Source organism: Oncorhynchus mykiss, chromosome 3 (genome assembly GCF_013265735.2).
Source record: "Oncorhynchus mykiss isolate Arlee chromosome 3, USDA_OmykA_1.1, whole genome shotgun sequence".
Taxonomy (NCBI): Eukaryota; Metazoa; Chordata; class Actinopteri; order Salmoniformes; family Salmonidae; genus Oncorhynchus; species Oncorhynchus mykiss.
Genome location: NC_048567.1, coordinates 11,464,147 through 11,477,895, shown reverse-complemented (window position 1 = coordinate 11,477,895; position 13,749 = coordinate 11,464,147). Strand labels below are relative to the sequence as shown.

Sequence of the window (13,749 nt, the reverse complement as noted above, 5' to 3'; positions counted from 1 at the left end):
CAACACTGTTAGAACCAAACACATTGCTGCTCATTCTGAGAAACATCAATATTGCTGCTCATACAGTTGAATGTGATGCATCGTCCTATGTAAATGATTAACTAAGTATTTTAAAGACAATACTTACCACAGCTTTCACATGGCACACATTGCTATGGAATATTGCATATCAAATTTAAAAATACTGTAGCTGCTTTAAAACCAATCCATACATCTTTAAAACATCCATGTACATCCATCTTGTGAACTGAAATCTTAATGGTCAAGGAAACATTGACAGTGGATAACTTAGGTCTCAAGTTGACCAGAGATAACAAGCAGTTACATAGAATTCTAATATAATTCCTTGGTGTAACATATAAATGTAATTCATTTAAATAAAATGTTGACGTCTTTCAACACATCTAAGTAATAACAGTCTGGTTACCAGTGTAGTTACAACATTAATTAACCTAAATGGTTTATTTAACTAGGCAAGTCAGTTAAGAACAAATTCTTATTTACAATGACGGCCTGACCTGGCCAAACCTGGATGACGCGACGCTGGGCCAATTGTGCGCCGCCCTATGGGACTCCCAATCACAACCAGATGTGACACAGCCTGGATTCGAAACAGGGACTGTAGTGACGCCTCTCTCTGAGATGCAGTGCCTTAGACCGTAACGCACCCATGGAGGTAGAGAGATGGGAGGGGGAGGAGGACAGTTGTTTGTGAGAGAAATGGTCATGACTCCATTCTATTCAAATGGAATGCAGTACACTTGTTGCCTCAATAACACATCAAATCATTGCTAACAAACATGAAACTCCCAATATCACATCTACTTGTCCCAGTATCCTTCAGTGGAAGACTCCGATTACTAGGAGGGTATTGAAATGCAGCTCCCTCCATGCTGCATCCTCAGCCAATACCCCTACACCACCACCTGTCTGCCCATCAGATGGACACAGATACATACCTTCATTTGGTCAGGGGGGATTTCCTATTATAATGCATATAATGTTATGCATTTTATAATAAACATTTTTGAATACAAAAAGGAGACAAGGGCTTTAAAATTCTTACAAAAAAAGAGCTTCAAAATGATTTGATACAAAATAAATGGATAAAAATAGATCTGCATACAAAATACATGTTTATAAAAAGAATAAACTTCAAACCCAAAAGTTGCTGTTTAGTAAGAAATTAAAAGCGATACATTTAAATATATTCTGGTGTGTTAACGAGCTAAAAATGTTTCCTAGAACATTTCAATCCCATTTCTAACTGGCACAGATACACATATAGCAAGCCTAGCTGATAGGTAGGTACACACATCAGCTGCATACCAGTCATGTATACTTCATGCCCATTACCAAGCACATAGATTTACAACAACTCGGTCCTTTTTTCTTTCCAAGAGTTTGTCTGTGAGAGAATTTGCACAGCAAATGTGAATTCATTAATCCTCTGTGAGTGTGTGTAACAGCATGTGTGCGTGTCAGTACTGAGGGTGGTACTTGGGGAACAGGTAGAGGTCTTTGCAGAGGGAGCTGGTGAATTCAGACATCTCCTTACAGCGATGGTGGGGGGTGCCAGGAGCATAGCCTTCTCTGTCTTTAATACGACCATTCACCTGAGGACAGAGGTTACAAAAGGTTACTAGCACTGAACTTGCTGATAACTACTTTATTGAGGGAAAATGTACTTACTATGACTGTGATATGTGGTGTGTGTTTGTGTTTACCTGCACCAGTATGTCTGATAGGTGTGTGTCTCTGGCTCTGAAGCGGAGTGCTGAGTTGACCTCTTGGATGAACCAGGATCCTCTCTTGGTGTTCCTCATGGCTGCAGTGCCTAGTAGGGCCCAACAGACACTACATTACCTAGCAGGGCCCGACAGACACTACATTACCTAGCAGGGCCCGACAGACACTACATTACCTAGCAGGGCCCAACACACACAAAGAAATAACACCAAATACTCCAACATTCACATCATAAACCGACTCAGACAACACACATAAGCACACACACCTTTGAGGGAGGCGAAGCCGCAGATCATGTCAGAGCGCTGGGGCAGTTTGACTCTGAGCCTGCCTCTCTCCTCCGTCTGCCTGGTGTCTCCATCTCCCTCTCCCTCCCTCCCTGCATCCCTCTGTTCACAGCCAGGAGACTGGGTCCTCTCTGGCCCGTCTGACTGCTCCACCCCACAGTCCATCTCCTCTGGAGAGAGACAGAGAGAAGACGGGTTAGAAGAAGAGAACAGGGGAGGGAGTGTTGGGGAAAGGGAAGGAGGGAGAGTGAGGGCAGAGAGATTGTGTGTGAGCTCACCTCCTCTGCAGGCCTGGATGAAGAACATCTTGGGTTTATTCTGCAGTAGAGGACAGTGGGCATTGTCAAATGCCTCAAACACCCAGTCCAACTGAGAGAGAGACAGAGATTCAATTAATTATCATCAGAAAGGGTTTCACTCTCAACTGAATGAGGTCACACACACCTCCAGTAGCTGTCCGTCTGTGCCGTAGATAGCCCCCTCTACTCCATGGGACAGCAGACACACCACACAGCTGGATACGGTCTGGTGCTGCTGCCGTCTGCCAAACTGCTCAATGCACTCCCGCATGCCCTGTCATAGAGAGAGATCAATCAAGTATTAAACTATATTCTAATTACATAGAACTTTTAGAATTATTTTGGTACATTTTGTCACAAAGTGCAAGCGCCACTAGTTATACAGAGAGGAAGTGTAGAGCTGTAAATTCACCCTTTGTTCTTTGCATTAAACATGGTCATGGAAAGACCAACGCTACAGACAGCTGTCTCCACTAGCTAACAACATGACTCTAATAGCAACAGGTCTATGTGAAGATCAAGGCAAACAAATGCCTGAGTGCCACTGATTGAAGCCAGTGGGGGATCCACCGATACAGTCCATGTTGTTGAAGCACTGCTGTACCTTTGGCACCACTGTCTTACTCTCTGTGTGTGTGTGTACAGTTGAAGTCGGAAATTTACATACACTTAGGTTGGAGTCATTAAAACTTGTTTTTCAACCACTCCACAAATTTCTTGTTAACAAACTATAGTTTTGGCAAGTCGGTTAGGACATCTACTTGTGGATTTTCCAACAACTGTTTACAGACAGATTATTTCACTTAAAATTCACTGCAACACAATTCCAGTGGGTCAGAAGTTTACATACACTAAGTTGACTGTGCCTTTAAACAGCTTGGAAAATCCAAGAAAGTATGTCACGCGAAGCACGGGGGTGGCAGCATCATGTTGTGGGGGTGCTTTGCTGCAGGGGGGACTGGTGCACTTCACAAAATAGATGGCTTCATGAGGATGGAAAATTATGTGGATATATTGAAGCAACATCTCCAGACATCAGTCAGGAAGTCAAAGCTTGGTCACAAATGGGTCTTCCAAATGGACAATGACCCTAAGCACACTTCCAAAGTTGTGGCAAAGTGGCATAAGGACAACAAAGTCAAGGCATTGGAGTGGCCATCACAAAGCCCTGACCTCAATCCTACAGAAAATTTGTGGGCAGAACTGAAAAAGTGTGTGCGAGCAAGGAGGCCTACAAACCTGACTCAGTTACACCAGCTTTGTCAGGAGGAATGTGGCAAAATTCACCCAACTTATTGTGGGAAGCTTGTGGAAGGCTACCTGAGACGTTTGACCCAAGTTAAACACTTTAAAGGCAATGCTACCAAATACTAATTGAGTGTATGCAAACTTCTGATCCACTGGAAATGTGATGAAAGAAATAAAAGCTGAAATAAATCACTCTACTATTATTCTGACATTTCACATTCTTAAAATAAAGTGGTGATCCTAACTGACCTAAGCCAGGGATTTTTTACTAGATTAAATGTCAGGAATTATGAAAAACTGAGTGTAAATGTATTTGGCTAAGGTGTATGTAAACTTCTGACTTCAACTGTATGTCTCTGTTACCGGAGCTGTGAGGTCTCTCCGGACGGTGACTATGTAGTCCAGCTCAGTGAACACCTTCCTGAGGACCTCCTCGTCCACCTCCCCTCCCTTCCTGGAGTCCAGGTCAGGAGCAGCACAGGGGTCAAAGGAGACGTTACTGATCACCAAGGCCAGGCCACGAGGACTGGACACCATACTATAGGACTGAAGGGGAGAGAAAGGGAGAAAGAGAGGAGAGGGGGAAGAGAGAGAAAGTGTGAGGGGAGGAGAGAGAGATGCAAAGGGAGGAAAGAAAAAGGGAAGGGAAGGGAAAGGAGGAGAAAAGAGAGAGGGACGAGACAAAAAAGCAGCGTGAGAAAATGACATGGTTTACCAGAAGGAAAATAATGTGCTTATGTTGCTGCTGTTCTCAGTAGTGTTTGTTGTGGTTTCTGTCCCTGTACTTCAATGACAGTTTTACAACCCAGTGGAGCTCAGTGATGAATCATCCTCAACCTGAGCAGGTTTACAGAGACTTCAACACATGGGCTGGGGGAATTCTCCCCGTGTCTCTTTCCTGTCAAACTGACTGTGGTCTAGACAAACACTGTCTTCTACGGACCAGTGGGACTTGGTCCTGGTACGGTCTAAACTCTGTCTATACCGCAGAAGTCTAATAGCTGTCTGTTTAGAGCGGAGACACTTCAACAGCTGTTACAGGTTGAGGTGGTTGAATAGGAAGATCTACTCTCCTGCTCCCTAGAAATACCTTGGGGAACAATGCAGCTAAACAGCATCTGGAAACACATTCTGGACACAGGAAGTGCATGCATGTGTTCGTTGCAAAGGTGCACGTTGCAGTGGCTGCTGCCTTGAAACTAACTTCCCTATTGTATTATAACAGTTGTATTTGCAGTGACAAATATGAGAACCAAAAATACACATCAGTTAACAACGTTAATTGTCTCAGGTAAGAGATACCAGACAGAGACTGTGTTGTACCTGTTGGCAGTGACATGGTACAGACAGTGATTTACTGGTTTGTATTAACAGTGAGCATTGTACCTGTTGGCAGTGACATGGTACATACAGGTGATTTACTGGTTTGTATTAACAGTGAGCGTTGTACCTGTTGGCAGTGACATGGTACAGACAGTGATTTACTGGTTTGTATTAACAGTGAGCATTGTACCTGTTGGCAGTGACATGGTACAGACAGGTGATTTACTGGTTTGTATTAACAGTGAGCGTTGTACCTGTTGGAAGTGACATGGTACAGACAGGTGATTTACTGGTTTGTATTAACAGTGAGCGTTGTACCTGTTGGCAGTGACATGGTACAGACAGGTGATTTACTGGTTTGTATTAACAGTGAGCGTTGTACCTGTTGGCACTGACATGGTACAGACAGTGATTTACTGGTTTGTATTAACAGTGAGCATTGTACCTGTTGGCAGTGACATGGTACAGACAGGTGATTTACTGGTTTGTATTAACAGTGAGCATTGTACCTGTTGGCAGTGACATGGTACAGACAGGTGATTTACTGGTTTGTATTAACAGTGAGCATTGTACCTGTTGGCAGTGACATGGTACAGACAGGTGATTTACTGGTTTGTATTAACAGTGAGCGTTGTACCTGTTGGCAGTGTTTTAAGTAGAAGTCTGGTGTACAGGGAAGAACAGAGCTGGTGATGGGACTGTCTGCATCCAGACACATCTCCATTGACTCTGAAACACATATTAGGATGACATTACACCCTGAATGTATTTCATTCCAGAAATTACACCAGTGGAGACAAACAATTACAATAATGTCCATCAGAGCAGGGTTCCAGTCAAGGTCACGTTTCTGCCTTGAAAGGGAAGCTGTTAGCAACATATAATGGTGTTGTAACAACCTTTGTACTACAGCTATGTGAGCAAGTCACACGGGCGTGGTGCCTGCAGGTGGCGAGACTGGCTGGGCAGTGGCACTCCATACCAAGGCTACAGCACACTGCTTCCACACTGATCAAATTATACAACTGGACTCAATTGGGACATTTTCATTTACAGTTTAATTGGGTTTATTAAAAATAAGCTTTTTACCGAGTTGCAAGACAACAAACAGAATGATTACATTTTAGTTTTTTTTTCTCTCCAAACAACCACACAAACGACCCCTCCCACGATCTCCTAGGAAACGTGCAAATATTGTGAATGAAACAGTTGTAAAACTGTGATCTTGAATGCACCCACCTCAGATGACTGCTCTACTCACCTTGTGTTCTGGCTCTCTTGGCTGGAACAATCCCCTCCTGGGTGGGAAGTGGGAGGGGAGAGTCCACATATCTCTGAAGGACAAAGGAAATCGATCATTTAACCATCTTTGAACTTACCTTCGACGTCAATACAATCTAAACATTTATAGGTGAAACCAGTTCATTCCTGATTTTTTCTCTCTCGCCTGCAGTGTGAATACCAAAACATCCAGAGGAGGCTTGGGTTGGGAGTGATGGCTGACTCTCACCTCTCTCCCAATCTACAGCTCTCCTCCTCTTTTCTTATTCCCCTCTTTCTCCCTGTTACAGCAGTCTGTAGCTTGGGTTGGGAGTGTTGTGGTCACTTCTTTCTCTAGTGACTATCTGGGGACTCTGGGGGGGACAGTCTGTAGTCGGGTTGAATGGCAGGAACCCAGTTTCCGAGATTTACCGTCCAAAACCACTCCCCTGTGCTCCGCTGGCCTCTCTAAAAAAACGCTCCTTAGCGCTGAATCCCATGCAGGAAAAGCTAGACAATCTGTTTTGCATTTCTTACACCAATAGACTATTCGAAGAGGGATGCAATTGTTTGTTGTTGTTGCTGAATGTTAAATACAGCAGCCAACAGAACCCACAGGTAGTTTGAAAGAACAGTGACTGCGTGCCAAGGCAGCAGGCTAATGCAGTTATTTATTCAGACCCATAACCACTGCTTTATCATGGTTTGAACGATGTGCGTAATTCCAGTTCATATAATACAGTATAATACAATACAGTAATACAGTTCACACTGAAAAAGATTAGTCTACTGGAGCTTGTTTCATTGATTTACCCAAGAGCATATAGCTAGCTACATCTATGGGTTGTAATGCTTCCCTGTCGTGCATAATGTGCAGTAGCCTATATCCTATAGATAATGGAACAATTATTTGGGCTTTGGGCTCATTAAATGTCTTTAATGTAGGCCTCGTAAAATGTAGCAGACTCAGGTAGCATTAGGTTTGAATGTTTTTCATTACATATGCTTTATAATGTTTTTGAATGACACTTCCAGTTTTGGAGGGAAATACAGGGTTACTAGGGAGAGAAGTTGTTTTATTCTTGGGATGGAACATTTGTAAAATGCCAGGAAAATATTCCAACTTAGTCTGTAGCTTGGGTTAGGTGTTGGGTAGAGCTCACCTCTTTCTCTTCATCCCCCTCTTCCTCACTGTCTTTGACTGGGGTCTTTGTGAATGGGGCGTTGCGGTCTGAAGCTTGGATTGGGTATGCTGTGGATATCACCTCCTCAGCCCTGTCTTTCGCCTTAGCTGTCTGGGGACACTGTGTAAGGGCACAGTTTGAGGCTTAGGTTGGTTGTGGCGCTCACCCCTCTCCCTTTCTATCTTTGTCCTTCTGCTCATCTGTCTGGATCAACATCTTGTGTGGCACCCAGTGCCCACTCACCTGTCTCTCTCCATCCCTCTCTGGTGACTCTGTGAGCAGGGCACATAGGTGCTGCTGCTCTGTGTCTCTCAGTGCTGAGCAGAAGCTGCTGAAGGCTCTGGGACCACGCTTGGGGAGCAGGGACAGCAGACGCCAGCTCCGCTTGTGGGAGGTCGGCTCCACCTGGGGAACAATGGATATCAACACAGATTACAAAAAATAGAATGTGAAAGACATGGTAATCTACACCATGGTTTCTGAAACCGGGTGCATATTTTGGTTTTTGCCCTTGCACTACACATGATTCAAATGATCAACTCATCATCAAGTTTTGATTATTTCAATCAGCTGTGTAGTGCTATGGCAAAACATTTTTAAACATGCACACAAGGGGCAAGGACAAGTTTCAAGGACCGAGTTTGGGAAACCCTGATCTACACTAACATTCATATTTGATTACATTATTGAAGTTAATGACATACATCAACAATAAGACATTTGGGCCATGAATGCATGCATATTTTGGACGTTGATAGTGTCATAAGTCACCTGACCTGGTAATAGTATCGAACTACACAATTTAACATGGTGAACACAACATACCAGGATGCTTTCTGCCATGCTGTCGGTGAGAATGTCGTCTGTCTGCAGGGACTGAATGAACAGCTCGTCCACCACCATCTCTTTGCAGAGAGTCACAGAGCATTTCCGAAGCCCCCTTCTGTCTCGTTCCAGCATACCGCATTCCCCCAACATTCTGCTACGAGACAAGACACAGGAAAACGCTTCATTTACTGTCAACTTACATTCTTGCAAAACCGTGGCGCGGTATATAGGCCTAGCTTCTCAACAACAACGTATTAACGTTACTCATTGGCATTGTATCGAGCTATTATAATAGCTCAACATACCTTGTTTTCTAAATCGGAGTGGTAAGGATGCTGAATGTGTCTTTCTGTAAGACAACTAACATTATACTAGCTAGCTATAGTAGCTGTCTGGATGAATTCGAGAAAGTAATTGGTAGTTATATCTCCTATTCTTTCCAAAGTCTGGTAACACTCAGCAGCAGATACTTACAAAGGCTGTCAGGTAACGTTAGCCAGCTGTCTCCAGCTAACGCGTTAGCTAGCTAATAATGAATGTGTCAAGGAAAAGTTGACATCATTTTGACGTCCGAACAATACTAAATTGTAAACAAATGTCAGTCAGTATCGTTGCATTTCAGAAAACAATGTACACTGAACTTTAGATATGCAAATAACTAACGTTAGCCAGTCAGGTTCGCTTAACACATTGTTACATCGGCATGCTAACGTTGGGATGTTATTTTTTTCGAGAATTTCAAACATTCAGAACACTTTCAATGCGTTCATCTGCTCCCAAACCACATGTCCTTAAAAACAGATTTAACTAACTGTATTTGAAATTATTTCGCACAATATAACAACATAACGTACCCTACGAAACCAACTTCCGCGCCTCTGCAATGTGTGGAAATGGTAGTGGTCTAAATTCATTGTGTTGAATTACAGCCAATGCAGTTCGAAGAATTTGGATTGACGTTTTCCTGGGCGAATACAAGTCAGCTTTCCCATGAGGAGGGCGTGGTTGGAAACATAGTAATCAAATGAATTTAGAATTTGTATCTGTTGTTACAGTAAATAATCAACAAATTGATAAGAAGATCATGGAAGACTAACATAAACTGCTATCTAATATTTAGACGAGGTAGAGGATGGCATGTCATTTGTAGGAAATAAGAGAGTGAGAGATTCAGAGATACAGGAATGAACTGGGGCCTGTTGCACAAAACTAGGATAAGGGATTAAGCCAGGATATCTTGGTGATCCTGGCTCAATTGATCCGTAATCCGGTTGCACTAAAGATGGATAGGGGGCAGGAGGATATGTTATGGTATAAATTACCATGGAGATTTATTCTGTGGAGCTAGCCTGCTCCAGACCAGGCTAAATTCCAGGATCTATTTAATCTCATCCCTAATGTCAGTCAGCAGTCACCACAAATGGAAACCAATAGTTATTTCACTGCTCACTATACATTGTTATCACATATAACTAGACCCACTGTTATTTAAACGTTTGTGATCATTAATTTCAATGATTTTGGATAAAAAATGATTTTTAGATGATGTTGCTATCATTAGATAATTTACAGTTTCCCATAGACTATAAGGCTATATATAAAATGCTAGAATATTAGGGCCACAGAGGGGAAAAAAACACAAGTCATAATATTGTAACCAGTTGTTTTAAAGGAGGACAGTTGTTAAAATGACAGATGTGGGGCATTTCGTGAAATTGTACTTCAGTATGGTTTCATAAACAAAGACATGCTGATGTGCCAGAATATTAAGTATCACATTGTCATAAGTATCAAAACTGTAAAAACAATATGTAGCTTTTCTGCAGAAAGAACCAGCCTCATAAATTTATGACTTTATCCTTTTTCTTCAGTGTGGCCCTAGTACTCTGTCATATAAACAAATACACATTCCATATGAATATAAAAACACAATGTGTAACATTATGTTCCTTTATTGAATAAGGACAAAACAAAGCAGGTAAACCATCAGCTCCTTTCAAAACTGAAGTCACAGTGACTCTACAAGATGGAAAGCACAGAATCTAAGCATATTATACAAAATGATACATATACAGACCTTTGAATGTGTATAACACACCCTGCATGTCTGCACACTAAAATAAATGCAGGACAAATCCATACACATCAACTGAACAGACAAATGAATGGATGCAGTAGCCTCCCTGCAGCCTTGTATTACACACAGTATACCGCACAAACATCATAAGAGGCCAAATTCGTCAAAAAACGAACCCAAAAAAAACCAAATTCCTCTGCCACCGCAGGACATATTTAACCAAAATTGAAAGCACACATACTAACTAAAATAATTCAACACATATTGGTCCCTCAGCAGCCGACCACTGTCGTCATCAGGGAAGATTGCCGGATTGTCCCAGTCCATGGCTGGTGGCACTCTGGGGGCCCTCTCCTTCCTCAGGCAGGCCACATTGTGGAGGACAGCACAAGCCACAGTAATATCACATGCCCTAACAGGGCTGACCCTTAATTTGTGAAGGCAGTGAAAGCGTGCCTTCAGGAGGCCAAAGGTCATTTCAACTCTGGCCCTGGTCCTGGCATGGGCATGGTTGTAGGCCTGCTGTGCTTCCTGGGGGTCTGTGAAAGGTGTCAGGAGAAAAGGCTGGCAGCCATACCCCCTGTCTCCCAGCAACACACCAGAGAATTCACCTGTCAACACAAAATCTCATCATTACTACCTCATAAACACAGTGATATTCTTGACACAGCCATGATGGTTATAAATAGGGGTTGTGTGGCTTACCTTGTGATAGGCACTGATAGATTTCAGAGGCCCGAAAGATTCTGGAGTCATGGACTGAGCCAGGCCATTTTGCCACAACATTGCTGATCACACAGTCAGCATTGCAGACCATCTGAAATCATAAGATGAGGAATATTACACCAATCAATGCACATCACTGGCAATGCAGAGTGTTCGTCAATGAACAATATCAAAAAGTTATGTTCACCTGAACATTAATGCTGTGAAAGGATTTCCTATTCACAAAATCGGCCTCATGGGCACCTGAGGGGGCTTTTATCCTTATGTGTGTGCAGTCCACTGCACCAATGACATTGGGGAAACCTGTCACACAAAGTAATGAGTATCCTACTATGTGTTAACAGTTGTCCTGTAATTTGTAGATCCTCTTACCTGCAATCCTATAGAACTCCTCTTTGATGTCACAGAGTCTTCTGTGGCCAGGGAAGGAGATGAAGACATCTGCTAATGCTTTGATAGCCAGACACACACTCCTTATTGTGCGGCAAATTGTGGCCTTGTTCAGCTGTTCTGCATCCCCCACTGAGTACAGGAAGGCTCCACTAGCAAAAAAGCGCAAGGCCACACAAACCATTTGCTCCACACTCAGTGCATGGCTCCGTGCAGTGCGGTGCTTAATCCTGGGACCCAGTAGTCTGCATAGATACCTGATGCCATCTGCAGAAAACCTGTATCTTTCATATAGATGGTCATCAGGGAAGGCCAGTGGGTCCAACCGGTCCCTGAAGACCCTTTCTCACCTGAAGGCTCTCCTCAGCACAAGTGCTTCTTCATCCACCACATCTCGCACGAATGGGCATGCCATTGTCAGAGCAGAAAGGAACACACAATTTTGGGCCTTCATATAGGCTAGTGGCCACACCTGGTGCTGGGGGGGGTGGGCAAAAGAGGGCGATGCCTTATAACGATGACTTGGTTGTACTGATTGCTGGGAAAATAAAAAAAACCTTAGAAAGATGCCACCGTCCTGTGTGCTCACAATAAGAGCTCATATGTCATGGCTCACTTGACTTTACGAGAATATACCTCATTTTTATTTTGAGCTGTGTCATCTTCTTGGAGCTGGGGGAGGAAAGAAAAATAATGATTAATACATTTGTGTTACAGTTAGCATACAGTGTACATTGAAGGCATATCTCACCTCCCTCTCAAGTTTTTTTATTTCAAGGTCCAGTTTCCTAATTGTCCTCTTTTTTATTTCGAACTCCAGTGCAAGATTTTCCATCTTTTTCTTCTTGTACTGAATGTCTATGTCTGCCAGTTCTATTTGGCACCGGAGGTGGTTGCCATACAACTTTCTGATAGCTTGTGAGCTCTGTGAACACAATACAATTAGCGCAGCTGGAATTTGGCAGGATGTGGTGTCCTTTTATTAATACGCACTATGTTGCCAGGCTGGTTTTCCCACTGTATAGCATCTGGGTCCTGTAAAAGAAATTAGATTTTTTGATTTTGATGAGGACTCCTCACCATTGTAGAGTAAATAGTACTTTCACAGTCTTAACATGATACCTCATGCCTTCTGGAATCCAGAGAGATGGTCTCCTCCTCATCATCGTCTCCATCATGTGCTGTTGCTGCTGCACTGGGGCCTTCACCCTATCACATTTAATCGGATTCATATTGAAGCTAGTAGACAAGACATGCCAGGCCTACAGTATGCCTTTGATGGAGTACTCACTGGATCAGCATCGTCTGGTGCTTGTGCTGGTGGCTCTAACAGGAACACAGTGCTGCCAGACACTGCAAGGCAATAGGTAAACCAAAGTCAGACAGTCCAAATTGATTCAATATGAATGTGGTTGTATCCCATGTAGAGATGGAAGGACATACCTTGAATGAAGCGGGTGGCATCTTGGGAGGAACCTATGCTCGTCTCTTTCCCCCCAGGGATCCCCTCTAAGACGGGCCTGCCTTTATTTAGCTCCAAGGCCATCATGTCCTCTGCTGGGGTAAGGTCAGCCTTTGGTGACCCACCACCCGTGCCTTGTCTGTGGGTATTCTTTTTCACTGCTAAAACAGTACAGACAATGTGTGAGCAGGCACCTTCTGGGTACAATATATGCTTGTGCTTTGTTAAATATTAGTCAGGGACCATACCATTCTGCAGAATGTTCTTGTATTTGATTTTGACCTGCTGCCATGTCCGTTTTGGCCCGTTCATGTTTAATCTACACACACACACACACACACACACACACACACACACACACACTTAATGGAGTCACACTGCAAAAAATCACTTGGTATTTTTGTCTTGTTTTCAGTAAAAATATCAAAAATTTTATCATAGCTTTATACAGTGTGATGGAGTTACTTTACACAATTTCACTCATATCTGCAGTGCATTTCAATAAAAAAATTTAACCGTTTCATAATTACAGTACAACTGCATTTTTGGAGATGTGAATTAAATATTTGAATTGTAATTGTGATGTTTCAGCGGAGCGGTGAGTGTGTAATTGTGCACTACTTACGCATTCAGGCGGTCTGCAATACTTTGCCACGCTTTTTCTCTTTGCTTTATCACTGTGGCGGTGTTGCCTTTCTTCTTAATTATATCTTTTACCTCCTCGTATGCCTCCATGAGGATTTGTGCTTCCGACGGGGAAAAGTACGCGGCTCTAGTTGCCATGGTAAATCAGTTAATCTGTGATCTGTGGCGGGGTCTATTTGAGTGAGCCGTGAGCGCGCACCTATCCAGGATTGGTTTCACCTGGCTTAATGAATCCGTGTCTGCTCATCCTGGCTTGGTCTTTGTGCAACCA

The 13,749-nt window shown here is 43.1% G+C and overlaps 1 protein-coding gene across 4 annotated transcripts; it reads right to left on the bottom strand.

Annotated features, from left to right (window-relative positions):
• Positions 1–1,119: 1,119 nt before the first annotated feature.
• On the bottom strand, positions 1,120–9,122 carry LOC110509281 (caspase-2). 4 transcript variants are annotated; one of them, XM_021590200.2, is made up of 12 exons: positions 9,033–9,122; positions 8,176–8,332; positions 7,594–7,755; positions 7,330–7,470; positions 6,168–6,240; positions 5,544–5,635; positions 3,947–4,129; positions 2,481–2,609; positions 2,315–2,405; positions 2,018–2,206; positions 1,728–1,837; positions 1,120–1,616 (listed from the first exon to the last, which is right to left on the bottom strand). In XM_021590200.2, the coding sequence occupies exons 2-12, from the start codon at positions 8,326–8,328 to the stop codon at positions 1,482–1,484; spliced, it is 1,458 nt and encodes a 485-aa protein (XP_021445875.2). In that variant the 5' UTR covers positions 8,329–8,332; positions 9,033–9,122; the 3' UTR covers positions 1,120–1,481. The 4 variants fall into 4 exon arrangements, with proteins under 4 accessions (XP_021445875.2, XP_021445881.2, XP_021445878.2 ...); XM_021590206.2 differs by having other exon boundaries at positions 2,018–2,203; XM_021590203.2 differs by having other exon boundaries at positions 8,176–8,329; positions 9,033–9,119.
• Between the last annotated feature and the right edge of the window lie 4,627 nt (positions 9,123–13,749).

What these genes read in the sequence shown, in the direction of transcription:
- LOC110509281 (XM_021590200.2), bottom strand. Translation starts at nt 8,328, where the DNA reads ATGTTGGGGGAATGCGGTATGCTGGAACGAGACAGAAGGGGGCTTCGG. An exon ending in AGGGGGATGAAGAGAAAGAG is followed by an intron (nt 6,241 to 7,329) that starts GTGAGCTCTACC and finishes TTTGTCCTTCAG; the next exon opens with AGATATGTGGACTCTCCCCT. An exon ending in CATCCAGGCCTGCAGAGGAG is followed by an intron (nt 2,207 to 2,314) that starts GTGAGCTCACAC and finishes GTCTCTCTCCAG; the next exon opens with AGGAGATGGACTGTGGGGTG.